At 39.8% G+C, this 15,877-nt stretch overlaps 1 protein-coding gene across 2 annotated transcripts in view; it reads right to left on the minus strand.

Moving 5' to 3' along the window:
- trpm5 (transient receptor potential cation channel, subfamily M, member 5) overlaps window positions 1-13,436 on the minus strand; it is a 24,858-nt gene extending 11,422 nt beyond the window's left edge. For both annotated transcript variants that reach the window (XM_061739008.1, XM_061739001.1), the window contains exons 1-12: window positions 13,374-13,436; window positions 11,154-11,221; window positions 9,285-9,435; window positions 9,000-9,180; window positions 7,452-7,618; window positions 7,162-7,339; window positions 5,292-5,356; window positions 4,703-4,888; window positions 4,335-4,434; window positions 4,094-4,212; window positions 3,080-3,421; window positions 2,320-2,463 (exon numbers count right to left, since the gene is read on the minus strand). In XM_061739008.1, coding sequence (XP_061594992.1) covers window positions 2,320-2,463; window positions 3,080-3,421; window positions 4,094-4,212; window positions 4,335-4,434; window positions 4,703-4,888; window positions 5,292-5,356; window positions 7,162-7,339; window positions 7,452-7,618; window positions 9,000-9,180; window positions 9,285-9,435; window positions 11,154-11,221; window positions 13,374-13,400 — 1,728 coding nt within the window. In that variant the 5' untranslated portion in view covers window positions 13,401-13,436. The remainder of the gene's footprint in view (window positions 1-2,319; window positions 2,464-3,079; window positions 3,422-4,093; window positions 4,213-4,334; window positions 4,435-4,702; window positions 4,889-5,291; window positions 5,357-7,161; window positions 7,340-7,451; window positions 7,619-8,999; window positions 9,181-9,284; window positions 9,436-11,153; window positions 11,222-13,373) is intronic.
- Between the last annotated feature and the right edge of the window lie 2,441 nt (window positions 13,437-15,877).

The following is a 15,877-nucleotide window of genomic DNA, read 5'->3' on the forward strand; positions in this document are numbered from 1 at the left end:
AAAACTCATTATTCAAAGTATTAAACTTCTGACCTTCCACTCAGAGAGAAGACAAAAGGCCACATTTCCACAGGCATTAAAATCTTTCCTCAAAGGAATGTTCAAACATCTGATTGGTTCTTTTTAAAGACAGAAAAAACGGAGTTCACAGTAACACGAGTCAGAGGAGGCCTCGTGAAGACCACGGACAATCTTTACGCTGTCGCCTTATAGCACATAACATTTATGGCTTTACGTTTCAGTTAATAACTATATTAAGTGCAGATATGTGTTGAATATGTATGTTTCAAATATGTATTGAAGGGACATGATGACTGTGTAAATGGTGAGCATGAATACTGCAGCAGAGGATGACACTCTTGCACTCTTGAGGTCATCCTCTTTTCATTTCAATGAGCCACGATGTGTCATCATGCTCTAGTGTCATTCCAGGGTTCTTATATATGTAGGTTACCCATTGTATTCAGTGTATGAGACTGCTAGCATACGCCAGCCTGTGAGGATGCCCGTGATGAGTCCTTCAACCTGAGAGATACTTCAAACAATCAAAATGTGAATGAAGCCATCCCAGCAGTAGTCTGAGTGATAAACATGTTACTGGGAGTTCCAGGGATTGCACGCTTGGATTGTGCAGTTACCACTATTTCAGATATTTGAAAAAAGATGCAAGACCTGAACATATAACCCAAAGACCAGACACATCGGGTGTAATCTGGTCTACTTCTGGCATATTTGAGTCAGTCATGGGGCTGACAAGTATTACACTCAGAGGTGGGTAGTAACGAGTTACATTTACTCCGTTACATTTACTTGAATACTTAAATTTTGGCAAATGTTGTACTTTTAGGAGTAGTTTTGAATCACTATACATTTTACTTTTACTTGAGTAGATTTGTGAAGAAGAAACTGTTCCTCTTACTCCGCTACATTAGGCTACGTTGAGCTCGTTACTTTTCTTTTAACCCCTTTATCCGCGTACGCGTCAATCTCATGACATTACTGATGATTCTTTGGGAAAAATTTTTGTTTTTGCATGTTTTTTCACATTTACACAGACTCAAACACACACAGAGTTTCTATGAGTTCATGTTTGTTCTAGTTCTGCCTGGTTAAAAAAGAAAAGTACAAAGGCTTGAAATTGTGTGCTACTTGTGCTTAATTTATTTTTTTATTCTGTTATTATTTTATTATTTATTAAAGTACTTGAATTCACTTTAAGATTATTTTAATTTAAGCTATTTTTTATTAATTTTTTTTATTATTATTTTATTGATTTAATTTGCCTGAAGATGATTATTTTGTACTTGTCTGTTTGAATGGTTGTGTTAACAAAAATAAATCAGACGTTACTCAACAGTTACTCAGTACTTGAGTAGTTTGTTCACCAAGTACTTTTTTTCTTTTACTCAAGTAATTATTTGGATGACTACTTTTTACTTCTACTTGAGTCATATTATTCTGAAGTAACAGTACTTTTACTTGAGTACAATTTTTGGCTACTCTACCCAGCTCTGATTACACTAGCCCGATCTGGCCGAAAGGCGCTGAGATGGATTTAGCTTGAGTTGTGGCACGTGTTGGATGCACCGTATGTGGCACTCATTTGAGAAACCAGGCCTTGATGTGGGTTACGGGATGCGTTGTGAGGCCCAGGTGTGTTTAGGCAGCATCACACACGCTGAGTCAATCATGTCACTCAGAGCCAAATTTAGGCCACATAAAAATGCAGGTTTCTGTCATATTTGGGTCAAAGATTCTCTGCTATCGGGAAATGGTGGCCACTTTTGAGATTAGAATCATTGGTTGAAATATTTAAGGAAAAAGGGCAGCAAAAATATAAAATGTGTCTTTAAAAAATGCAGAAGCCTAAGAACAGCCATCACTAATAGGTGTCGTTTAAACTATTTAACACGGAACCTATTTCAGGATGTTTTTCATTAACTTCATGATGAGAGCAGAACCATTTCTCCTGTCTCACCACCGGTTGACTGCCTCAGCAGGCGGCATGACCTTAATTTAAATAATGTTCTAGGAGATAAGATAGCTTTTTAGCTCACATCCCTACTTGATAAATATGCCGTTTGCAGGGCTCTTTTATCTACAGCGACATTTCCATAAGGCATGACGGACCCACACTTGCACAGCGCGGCCTCACATCGGCCTTGTCACGGAGCATCCGCAATATCACCGTATAATTCAGCTCACTTCAGTTTGGTTTAAGTGGATTTTCCCAATGCAAGACACATTTCGGCCTTGATTGATTGGACTGTTCAGTGCTGATAAAGTATGAGCTGGAACAAAGAAGTTCACATGACTGACCATCGTCCAGAAGTAGTTAGCCATCTGCTGTCGGTTCTGAAGGACAGCCCAGAGGAAAAGATCCCGCCAAGGATGTTCACAGCGCCCCTCCAACTCCGGGAGGTTCTTTTGGCTGTGGAATAGTCGCCCTTTTGCAGGCTTTTCCTAGAAAATACACACAACATTTTGAATGTTTTAAACATGTGAAGTATATGAAGCAGCTGAGGACAGTTTATGGAAAACACAATGCTCCCACGAGTCCTTCAGTTAATGGTGGTCAAAGCTATTGATGCAAAACCATTCACTTTCAAAGGAAGCCACTTTTGCCTTTTCTGCCTGATAGTCTGTCAACTGGAATATGATTTCAAGTGACTAAGAATAATAATAATACAAATATGCTGAGCACTAGTGACATGACTGGAGTTATAATGTGGCAGGATTCCTTTACAATAGAGACTGAGTTATTGGTTAGATTTAGCTCAATTTACTGCATCCAAACGATGAGTTGCTGTTAGTCACAATCACAGATTTTGTTTCACTCCACTAAGTGAGTTTAGCAGGAAGTCGATGTATTAAAGGTTTGTCTGTCTCCTGCAGATGCTTTTAACATTTTCAAATTAACTAGTTTTGTGAGGATTTGGCTACAAAATCTCTTACAAAATCCCAAGAGGAAAAGTTAACTGTGATAAGGTGGCCGATGCAAAGCACTGCCTGCAAGAGCTTAAACCATCAGCTGAAAGTATTGATTATTGACTGGATTAATGTAGATTGGTTTACTTACAGTGGGAATCTTTTGGTAAAACCCCTTACAGGAGTCATGGAGAAAGTCTTTCAGCACTTTGGCCACCTCGAAGAGTGTGAAGCGGGGCTTCGCTTGCTCAGAGGCGTGATGTCCAGGTGGGCCCGGCGCCCGGGCTGCTCCCAGCAGGAGCTGCTTCTCCTCGTACTTTTTGAGAAGCAGATTGTGAAAAAGACTCTTCTCTGACACAGACCAGTAAAGCTCCTGGAGACGCCCGTATGTGAGGAATTCACCCAGGTTCACTCCGTTATCCACAAACAGGCGCACAAAGTCTGGTTTGTCATTGATAAGAGCATCCATCATCACTTCTTCAAGGTCGCAGGCCTGCAAAGATCGTGAGGTCTCGTTGCAATCATTCAAAAATTTATTTTAGGAAAAATTTGGTACCTTTTCTATTACTCTATTCTGTGCTACAATGTAAGTTGGCTTGCGTCTCTAATTTTTTATGTAATATTGTGAATAGGCAGTAAGTTAATGTTGCATTGATAGGAAACAAATGTTGACATGTTGAAACTCCCACGTGAAATACAGTAGCTCTGCAGCTATTCTGACGGCCCAGCTCTGTGGATGGGTATACTTCTTGCCACGCCAAAAAAAATCTGAAGACATCCTTTGAGGATGATCATACTGGCACATCTAGCACTCTAAGGCTGACATGAACTGATTTTAATTTGTGTTAATAAGCAAATGTTAGAAGCATAACATGTGAGGCTAACACGCTAAACTATGATAACATGGATCAAAGACATAATGTGTGCTGAAGTATGTTTGCCTACACATGTCAGCTTTCGGCTTAACGAAAGCATATATGCATCAGTGAGCACAGTCTCACCCGGCAAGTATAAGTCTTGCTGTCATTACTCTAAATATGCAAAACTCTGACTTGATTGAAGTTTGAGTGGCTGTTTCCTTCCCTGTTTCCTTCCTGGAATGCATGAGAAGTTAAACCCTCAGAGTTTGGCAAACCTCCGGTCAAATGACAATGTGTTTTCCCACCTTCCACTCCACATCGCCGTTAAAGATGTCACTCTTGGCAATGTCCACTCTGTTCCAGGCCACCGCCAGCTTCAGTTCATCCAGGAAGTCTTGAGCTTCCTGACTTTGGCTTTTACAGGCTGATAAACAGAGAAATGTAAAACGTTCACAATCCGAGAAGAGCTCAAAATGTCATGGCTGTGCCAAGTCGGAAAAGCTGTAACTGTAGAGCTGCGGGGGAATTTGTGAAGAAGTACTTTACCCTTGACAAGAGCTTTGAGGATGACTGTATCCAGGTCTGAGCTCTCCTGTCCGGGGTCGTGGACTGTGAGGAGATGCCCATGATCAAGTATCCTCTGGATCTAATGGTGAGGTTGACAGTCATGCATTAGTGTTCAACGTGCAGTTTCTGGAATCGCAAGACTTTCAGTGTGTAAACTTGAATCTCGCGCTCCTCCTTCACATCTTCAGTGAGGTCACATGCAAATTCTTAAGATAAAAATGTAAATTTCCTCATTAGCTCGCTTCACAAACTTCCCCAGAATGCCCTGTTTATTTATTTATTTTTGTTAATGTCTTGTGATGTGTACATCTGTGTGCCTCCCTCCACGCTGTGCACATGGCTCTCACCAGCTTGACCCAGTTACTGATGTCTGCACCGTGGTGGGCATTTGGAAAGGTGTCCAGCAGGAGCTCATGAACACTGTCTGTGTCCCAGCAGCCACTATTCATCAATGTGACAAGGATGTCAGCCACGCCTCCAGAGCCTGCCAGGATCAGCCACGGTGTCGAATTTCCAATGCCCTTATACATTCTCTGCAGGAGGAGACACATGTCCAGGTGAATTTTTTATTCATGGTTAGCTGAGATAAGTTATCACCAAGGAAATATACTCTTCAGCGAACACTGTGGCCTTCAGCATCTTCAGTTATGGTCATACTTATGCAAAGAAATGAAATACTTGAACAGGCTTTTTGGTTGAAGAGATCCATTCTCTGATAAAATGAAGAATCTGCCCTCTATCTGGCTTTGGGCTCCAGCTTTGGAAGAAGACTTTATTGAATTCTGACTTTAAGCCTGTCTTTCATTCAGAGTCAGAAAATCTTCAAACAAATGACCAAAAAAATAACTGGTTTTGTAAGGGTCTCTTCTGATTTTTTCTTTTTTTCCATTAACCTTCTAAAGCACCTGACATAATTGAATGCAATAGAAAACATACCTGCAGGATTTTGGGTTCCCCGTGGACCAAGAAACACAGAACCGGGATCTCAAAACTTCCTGTGCCTGCAGAGACCAAAAAGTACACTCTGGTGTCACTTTATTGTTGTAATGGTGCTTTGAACTGTGATTATTGAAGCCAAATTTTTCTTTTTCCTTTTTTTATACCATTAAAAAATAGTTTAAACTTTTGTTAAGGTCCAAGAACAAAGTAAATCACAACAGTTTCAAGTTAGAACGTATAGCATCAAAGTATTGCATCAAGTATTGCATCAAAATGGCAATTCATTCTAGAACCTGGGGCAACTGACCTATATGGAGACAAAATGCTATTTTAGACCTCCGACAAGACTCAAATATGTAATTTCACTTAAGTGACTGTGTGGGTGGGAGGCGCCCAACATACAGACCAAGATAGTTTTAACTTTTATATGTGTACAAAAAGTGTATAAACAGCAGTATTAGGCATCTGTATCCAGTTACTGCAGCCTTGTTTTAAGTCCGTACATGTCAGATACAGATGTTGTTGGAAAAGAACAAAACGGAAGAGAGCTTGTGGCTTCTGGTTCCTCAGAAATGCACTGTTGCTCATAAAGTTGGAAACAATAAGGTATTACATTATTGGTAAACATGTTATTACAATATCCGTCAGGATATTTTATTACATTATTGGTGAAGTTATTACATTATTGGGTTTTATTACATTTTCGATTGAGTTAAGTGCAAATTTCATTACATTTTCAGGCCTTATTACATTTTCAGGAAATTATTACATTATAGGGTGCTACAGTCCTTTCCACTGAAAAAAACTAACTAACAAGCAACTACATTGAAAGATTGTAAAGGCTTCAGGAAATTGATACTTAACTTTCACAAACTTTGGTGATTAAAATAATAAAGAATTTGCATTAAAAAAGTTGGTTGTTTTGTGTTTTTGTCTGTTCTTTCTTTTCATTACTAAAACATAGAGAGATTGACCAGGTCTGCAACACCTGCACAATATGTTCCAATTAACAAGAAAACGAAATAAGTGCTTTCACTATATAGTATTACAGATGTTATTGCATACCTAAATATTACTGTAAAACTGTGAGGCATTACACATGTTTATACTTATGGAGACGAAGGGAAGTTAATGAAGGGGGGTTTCATGTATTCTTAACAAGTTTCTGCACTCTTGAAGGGTGAGCATCTCCCTTTAATTTCTTTCTTCAAATAAACATAGTCAATTCTAGGTTATACAGGAATGTATTTCATTTTCCTTAAAGGGAATGATTAATTTGCAAACAGCTGTTAATTAAAACAATAATTCATTTTGTGAAATGCAACTTGTCTCTGCGTAATGGCTAGAAATATAAAATATGAAACAAACATCTCCAGTTCCATTCTGTTTAGATGTCTCTAATGATCATAATTATTATTATTTTTCTATTTTTTTTGTAAAACTTTGCAAGGCGGTGGCCTTGAAAAAGAAATTATGTGTTTAGCGTTTAAAAAAAGAGAAATTAGCTTGACTACTGCAGTTTCCTGCAATGCTGAAGCTTATTTACAGGCAGGGGAAACAAAAGGTCATAAAATATGAAGATGGGCTTTCTTTTGAAACGTGCATACATAAAGCAGGCACATGTATTATGTACAGCAGCACAATGAAATAATGCATCGTGGATTTATAATTTAGCACCCTGACATGTACAATATTTCAAAATAAATATACCTGCATCTTATATTTTGTTTAACTGTACTCAAGGAAAAGATAACGCATGATTTTAACTTTTAATTAAGTAATATTTAGATATACTATTATCACTTCATGTAAAAGAAAAGATTTTCAATGTTTTCCTTCCTCAGAACAGTGACTCAAAAGAGTTTACCTCCATAAGCTGTGCGCTGCAGGGAGATGTGTCTGAGCAGCTTCACCCTCATCTCACTGGTCGCCCCTGGTCTGTTGGGATCCTCCTCCACAAGCACAAAGTGTGAGTGGTGGCTGTCCAGAGAATACACTGAACCATGAGGCAAGTCCTGCGATTTGTATACTGCAGGCTCATCCACCTTAGGAAAATGAACATACAGAAAGACTGAGGGCAGAACAAACTCATTAATGCTGCTCAGAGACTCATTGTTGCCTTTAGAGGCTCTGCATTCTTTGTATATGAGCATGAACCTTGGCGGTGAGTAGCGCCTCTCGGCCGTGGATCATGTTCCAGGGCGCGATGCCGATGGCCACTACACGAACTTTGGAGGACGTGCTGGCCAAGGAATGATCTCTCACTGCCTGACCCAAGTGTTTGGTGATGCCGAAGCGAAGACCATTGGTCAGAATCCAAGCCCCTGGAGGACAGAAAAACAATTTCACAAACAGTTGTGTGCAAAGGTTAGTGTTCTGTCTTTTAATCCTGTTTTATGTGAAAATAAATACACAAATCATACTCATCATGATGATGAATATGAAATATATGATGAAATAAATAGATCATGATCATCATGATGATGATCACTATCACCACCACCATCATCATCATCATCATCATCATCAGACTGTTTAAGCAATAAAAGTAATTTATTTCAATATCACTTTATCTGCCTCTCACATGGTTTTGGAGGACTTTTTGTGCATTCTTCGTTGCTTTAGTTCATTGAGGTTTTGGGTCTAGGTTATCCAGAGCGCTGTTCGGTCTTCTTTTCAGACAGAAGATGCTTTCTCCTGGTAACCCCTCCAAACAAAACTTGCTCAGTCTCTTGAACTTTAACATTATACATGCTCAGTTGGCCCTGGAAAGTTCTGTAGTCCTTGAATTTTGTTTTATTCATCTGAGCTTTGTGAGGCCTGACCCTGTGGTAAATTTGCTAGGATGCCCACTTCTGGGAGGACTGGCATCTGTCTAGAAAATTATTTCCTTTCTCACTTTAGAATTCAAACTTGTAGCAACTCTGTTGGTTCTGTATTGCCAATGTCTTTCTCTTACTGCATTGTGCAAACTTATGCCTCCAAACAAATCTACTCCAGACTAAAAAAACTGCCAGAATATCTGCTTTTATAGAGGTCAACACACATGCTGATGATCAGTTCATCAGGGGTCGTAGATTAGCAGCACCTGGCTGCAATATCCTCTCTTAAATCTCTGGCTGCATGAAGGGGGTACCTATTATTGCTCTTTATCTATTTTTTTCTCTTTTTATCTTCATTTTTGTCAAAAGATTAATGGCACAGGTGATGAAAAATACTGTTTGTTGTTTGTCTGAGGTTGCACTTGCCTCATACTATGACCCACTACATTCCCCTCAATTTTATTTATGTTTTTACACATAAAAAAAACTGGATAAAAAGAGGGGTGCTCACTTTTACCACGACTGCATGTGCAGGCTATGTAAGTTTCTACACGAGCTACAGAGGTCTGCAAGAGCATGTCATTATTCATTATGTTAAATTGCATCAATTATTTTTCAAATATTGAGCCATTTTTATGACCATATGGCCAAAAACGTAATTTACATAAAGAGTTAAACAGCTGTTTTTTAATGTTAGACACAAACCTCTACACAAATAAGCAAAAGTCAATAAAAAATGTAATTAAGCCTATAACGTTTTACTTAACGGAGTATTACTATACATCTGCTGACAGCAGTTCTGCTTCATATCAGTGGACAATGACAGAAAACTAATTTCCTTGCTCTCAAAAGCCAATTTTGGGTTTGGTCTTTTCAGTATAACCTGTGCTCTGTGCAGCCTTCACCAGTCCTTTTCTCAGAGTGTCATGCAGCCACGGCTTCATCTGAGCCAGTTCATCTCCTCCCACCAGAGCCACTACAAGGTGTGGGGGAGAAAGGCTCCACTCTTCCGTCAGCATCTGGTAGATCAGCACTGGGTCCGTGTTGCTGCGCACTCTCACAAACTGGATCAAAGGAAAAGAAGTGTTCTCATGTCAGCGAGTTATTTCCAAGTAATTCTTGCAAGGCTTGCTGTGAAACTTTCTTTTTTTGTATTATTAAATTTTACCTTTCCTCTCATCTTGGTAGAGCCACAAAAGTCAATGTCACCCACTCTTCCGGCAGCCCAATGACTCTTCTTTTTCATCTTGCTGGCCAGGCCTCTGGCGACATTCTCAAGGGTCTCATCGACTGTCGAGCAGGAACAGCCAAGGAGGACGCTGTGAGAGACACACAGGAAATGAGTCAGTGAATTCCACTTTAGCATTCATTTGGAAGCTGACCCTGATTCGCTTCTTTAAAACACAAAATGCCCAAATATTTTGTTGGAAAGGTTTTCATTAACTGTTGCAAACATATCAATAACAATTGCAGTAAACCGGAGGCATGTGCTATGCACGAATTACCATGATTATTTAATTAATAACTATTGATTAATTCATAGTAATTCTCGCTTGATGATATGTGTTTTTATCCATTTCATTAATTTCTCCTGAACAGTGAAGCATGTAGCTATTGCATAACGGTTTTCAGTATATGCCACACTTATCTCTAAATAACTGTCTTTCTTGTCTATAAAGGGATTTTCTTTTTTGAAGTAGGACTGTGTGAAGTACTGATGATTATTTAGTGCTGTAGTCATCACTGCGCTGTCAGTTTGGAGACTCAGGGAGGAATTCAAAGAGAGATGGGTTAACAGCTATTTGGATTGCGGGCCACAGAAGATCCATTTTTTTACCATAGAACAAATCCTCACAAATTCCATGGTATCTATCCATCCTTTTGGGGCAAAGGCAGGGATATCCTGGACAGATCACCACTTCATCGCAGGGAATTTACATAGCATAACATTTTTTAGTTTGAACTAAAGTCTATTTTGACACCAGGCCATTCTGGGGTAAAGAAACTGTTGCATCAAAGTAAATCACTCTGATGCAAGAGAGCAAATGTAAAAATATTTAATAAGTTCAATAAGTTGGAGTAGTATTAGATGGTAAAAATGTATTCCTCTATGGCCTTCATTCCAATATGCTGTTCGAATAGCTCCCCATTAGAATTCCTCTCCGATTCTTTAAATTGTGACCATTGTTTTCTTTATTTCATACAACCCCACTGAAAAGGCACTGAACCATCCCTCTAAAGAAGTTGAATCAAAAAGAACTTAAACTTGGCTTGGAAATGGTAAAACCCTATTGCTCCCTCTCTGCTGTGCTTCAGCCCTGCCTATGAAACTCGTTCCTGCAGCAGAGGCAATGTTTCATGAGCTGGCATGTAACCAAAGTAAGCGTATCAGAAACACTGACTGACATTTGTTGGAGACTCCTCCTTGCGCTTGTTTTTTTCCTTTCGGCAATGTGGATTTTTGAAAATCACATTATGAAAAATAGTAAGAACCAAAAATCCCTGATTGCCCCTGATTCCTATTGCCTTATAGTGAAGGTTTCAAAATGCTGAGCTGTTTTTTTTTTTTTTTTTGGGGGGGGGGGGGGGGGGGGTCCAAATATTTCCTGACAAGCCAAAGCTGAATTAATAAAATCTGTGGATAATCCTTCAAAAAAAAGACCAATTTAGACATCAATATTTTGGAATTCTTTGAGGTGTGGCACATTGCTCTCTCTCTATAAAGTATTTTATCCTATAGGTTTGAAAAACCCTCTCACACGAACATTTTAAATGGAGCATCTACTTGGAATTAGTTGAGACTGGTAAATCATGCAAAAATCTCCCCAAATCACGGGGCAGATCAGAGAAGCAGCAAGTGTCCGCTTTCAGTTGTTCTGAAGAGGATTTCTTCGTAATGAAAGCTTCACAGAACCCAGTGATTTGTTCCCGGATAGGGCTTCTCTCAGTTGCCATGGAGCGTGTACTTCCTTTAAACTGCTCTATTCATTTTGTGTTTTACTTCCACACACACACATATACACACGCACATACACACCTGTGCTCTTCTGACCACTCCAGAATGTCCCCACATTGCAGGCATCGTGTCTGCGGCTGTAATGTCGCCTGTAAACAAATGAAAACACATTAAGTCAGTTTTCCACTAAATACTTCATGACTCACTCACCGCTCTTTTATAGATGGAGTGTTCGTTATAACTACTTGTGGTTAATGCAAAGCTGGTGGAATTTTCATTCTCGTCTCATATGCAAAGTGCGTGTTCCTATCCAGTGCATGAAGAAGAAATACAGAAAACACAGTTCTTAAAATGTATGAAATCAGGAGCTCTGGCCCACATATATGGCCGGCAGTGGCTCAGGTGGTAGAGCGGGTCGTTGAAGGATTGGCGGTTCGAACCCCGCTCCCCCCAGTCATCTGTCGTGTCCTTGGACAAGACACTTCACCCTCCTTGCCTCCAGTGAGGGAATTGCTGGTGTTTAAATTTGAATCTATGTGTATGCTGGTGGTGGTCGGAGAGGCCGTTGGCTGCCACGTTTCCGTCAGTCTGTCCCAGGGCAGCAGTGGCTACACAGGTAGTTTACCACCACCAAGTAGGAATGGAGTGAATTAATAATACCACCATTGTGAAGCATCTTTGCTTTGTAAAAGATTCAAAAAAGATTTAAAAGCACTATATAACACCAATGTATTATTATTATATGTTGGACCTATGAAAAGGGGAAGCAGTTTAGTAATAATACAAATACTAAAAACTATCTCTGGAATTATTGTTATTTCTTTCTTTTGCACTTTTCTAAGCATTGGCTTTATCAAATAGGCTGATAGGCTGGAACTTTTGGAAAATATGCTTGTGACATCATAACAGCGGCTATTGTTCTACACTGAAGCCAGCCAAAGTCTATTCATCTCTAAACAAGTCTTTTCTTAGAAATAAATTGCACTCAGTTTATGAGGCAAACCCATTCATTATTGATAAGATTATCCAATTGCCTCAGTAAGCAGAGACGTTTATCAGCCTGCCTTATTTGCATGGGCACTTGAGCTGCTTATGAAAAATGATTAAAACAAAGAAAGAAACAAATGCAACAGAAGTGCACATCCTTATCATGAAAAGCAGTACTTTTTTTTCTGCCTACTTTGGATCAAGAAAAGCCCATCAGCCAAATATAGATGCGTTTGCTATCACACGGACTGAGAGACAATTTTTGTATAGCCATCTGTTTAACGTAAGTGAGCAGCTTGTTGTGGAAGCTTTCATTTGACTACGGGTTTGAGCCAAAGAGGGAAAAGACTACTGGGCATGCAAACAGGACTATTTGCATGCAAAGGTGCAGGAAAAGATGTTGAAGCTGTGGGCATATATATGTATGTATATATATGTGTGTGTATGTGTATATATATTTCAAGGAAATACAAACCCTTCCATGCATACACACTTGAAAACTTTTGAATTACCATATTAACTTTTTTACAGTTTGACCAAATTGTAGAGCCAGCAACCCCTTTGGCACCCTTGAAGGAACATCCTATAAATTCAATTTCTTTCTTGAGAGAAAAATAAGAGCGGAAGAATATAAAATGTTTTACAGACACTGTTTGAATAACTAGAATTCAATACATCCAAATGCACACATTTTTGTTCTCAAATCCAACAAACCCATGAAACCATAATGAAAATGATGTTATTGTAAAAGATGTGTTGTAAAATGTTTTTTTTTAATCTATCAGAAGAGAGAAATACTTTAAATGTGTCTTCATATGTTTCATAGCAGATTCATAGAACACGGGATATGATGTTGTTATCCAACGTGCCGTGCATGTATAAATACGTATAGTTACACCTTGCCAACCTCCACAAGCATCATTCTGTTTCAGCTTCCTCTTCAAAAAGGTACCTTTTCTTTGAGGGCGTGTGTTACTCCAGGAGGAATCGTTGAGTTTCTTTTTGCAATACTCTTACCTATGCCTTTACTATATAACGTTCCCTGAGATTAGGTGTTATATCATGGAAATGCCCAGAATTTTACTCTGAACAAGCCTTGCTTAAATTTAGTAATTAATTTCACTGTATTGCTTTAAGACCATCAACTTAAAGGGTAGATTTGAACCTTAAGCATACATCAAGATACATGCTTTGCAAAAAAACATTGACCATCATGTACCTCACATTTTTCAACCTACTTAGACAGCATTTTCTCAGTTTAGATTACCCATGATGACAAACAGAGAATAAGCTGAAAGGCTACAGTGTACTCACCAATGGTGTGTCTTGCTTCTCTGGCATTGCAGAAGCGTACAGTATGTCTCACTTTTGCTGAACCACACCTGTAATGGCTGAGAGCTTTTCCCTTCAGGTGAACCACCTGAACTATGAGGAAGTAGCTTAAAGGTTGGGTTTTCACCCTGAGCCAATCCCAGACACTGCTGCTAACCGTTGCTTTGCATGTTGGTCAGCCACTGCACACATGCTCTCATCAGGACCACACCTTTACACACCTGGCTCATGTTCTTTAAGAGCTGTACACTATTTCAACTGTAGAATGGAAAGCTTCTGCGTGAACAGTGTGGTCCTTGTGGGAGCCGTGACATTTAATACAATTCCAATGGACTCAAGTATAAAAACAGTTATCCAGCAAAAAGTATGGATTTGAACCTACAAATCCTCCCGGCTCACTGTCTTTGCGAAACTGAGAAACAGTTTCCAGGGTATGTAGTACCCCCAAATTTGCTGAATTTTTATTTTCTCCAAATAATCATCATGGGAAGTATAGGTGGGGAATGTGAAGAGCATGTGAAGAGCATGTGAAGAGCGTGTGAATAGCAATAATGCCCCGTTTCTCCTCTAGAGCTCTTTAGTTGTCTGAAAATGATGACATTTTCATTTATTTAATGAGAAACAAATATCACACCCACATTTCAATAACTACATTTTGATTTTTTCTTAAAGGAGCTTGAGGCAAGAATAAGAAATCAGACTCATTAGCGCCACGACGACCGTCGGGGGTACTGCAGCCAACAGCGAAGCCGGCACGGGAGAACCGCAGCGTCGGTTCTCCCGTGCAACCATGCAGCGTCATTTCACGTCATTTGACGTCACATCCGCAGGACAGCGCGGGAAATTCGGGCCGGAATTGCAGCACATTTTGCAGCACACAGCCTGTTCAAGGCAATGGAGAGATACACTAGAGGGCTCATTCTTTTGGGTTTGGAACGCTTCAACTGACATTATTACTACAAAACTTAAAACGTATACGCATTTTTTTCATAAATCCTGCCTCAAGCTCCTTTAAGCAGGAAGACTACAGTATGTCCATGATGGATCACGAGAGGCTCAGCTGCACAACGAATTTTTGAGTCACAGCCCTGTTTAATAAATAGCAATATCAACCTGATATGGTTTAAAACGTTACTTCCTGTTATGCCACTATGGGCAACGCTATCTTAATTTACAGGTTAAATAATGAACTCCTACTCTGACTATTTATCTCCCTGAAGCAACTCTACAGTAAGTGCCTTTTGACCAATATCACCCAGAACAAAGATTAGAAGAAGTTTATTGAATACAAAAGATGATTTTCATTTGAAATAATATTTGATTTGTTTAGGAAGTTTTGTCTAGCTTTTAAAGTCTCCACCCACCTAAAGTAACTTTGGACTCCGGTACCAGTCAACTCTAGTGACAACTGGGAACTTGTGAAACCGGAGACTGCTCTGGCTGATCCCTGCTTCTCCGACTGCTGTGAATAAAAACCTACAGTATTGATAACTTTCTCCGTAGCGTCTTTGGCTCACTTGTCAATGCCAGCAGCATGGTGACAGCAGCTTTCAGTTGGCCTACTGGGCCGTCTCTCACTGTACCCATGGGCTGATTTCCTTCCATGCGTGGAGTCAGCAGTCATCCTCACTGCTTTTATACCTTTCCTACAGTACACCTGTTACTGTCCCCCAAAGTAGAACAAAGGGACAACAGCAGCAGAATGCTACACCATTCTTACACTTTGCTTTTCAGACAGCACACGGTGGAATAAAGATGCTTGTAGAGATTAGATGAGCTGGCTGTGCGACTGGGAGTGGAACTAAAGTAGACACCACTGGCAGAGGGAAATAAGAGGCTCAAAAAAGTAATGACAGAAGAGAAAACGAGAGAGTGTCTGAGCAGGAAAGCAAACACAAGTAAATCATAGACCATAAAAGCAACTTAACCTCCACACCTATGGGACCTTATGAGCTAAAAATGGCAGTAGGTCCTTTGTGCCACTTTCCCGTTTAGAACTCTAGGAATAGAATAGAGATTATTTCGACCAGTCCACTGCATATTGACGGGGGTCCAGGCTAGAGGGAAGCTTACAGTCCATTACTCGACCCTGATAAGAACAGCCGACACAGACAGTTGAAGAAGAAAGTGTCTCACCCGTATTAACTTAGCATCTGTTCCTGTTACACACTCCAACAAAAGCGGTGAATGGTTTTATTTGTGCTTTGTAAAGTTACAGCTCTGAAATACTGGGAGATTAAAGTGCTGCTACTCAACATCACTTGCTAACTCCTCATGATTGCTGCTGCCTTCACTGCAGCTCGTGAAACGTTTAATGAGAAAGTGCACCTCAGCGGCATTCACCCAAAATCTGGTAATGTGTTTTGAAAGCATTTGGGTGTTTTGATTTGTGCTTCTGAGTGCAACGTCTGTGGGAAATTCAGATTTCACATTTTTCTTGTCTTGACTCAGGTTCTTTCCCCTCATTTATCCCGCAGCCCTCCAGC

Source organism: Cololabis saira, chromosome 2 (assembly GCF_033807715.1).
Source record: "Cololabis saira isolate AMF1-May2022 chromosome 2, fColSai1.1, whole genome shotgun sequence".
NCBI classification, from domain to species: Eukaryota; Metazoa; Chordata; class Actinopteri; order Beloniformes; family Belonidae; genus Cololabis; species Cololabis saira.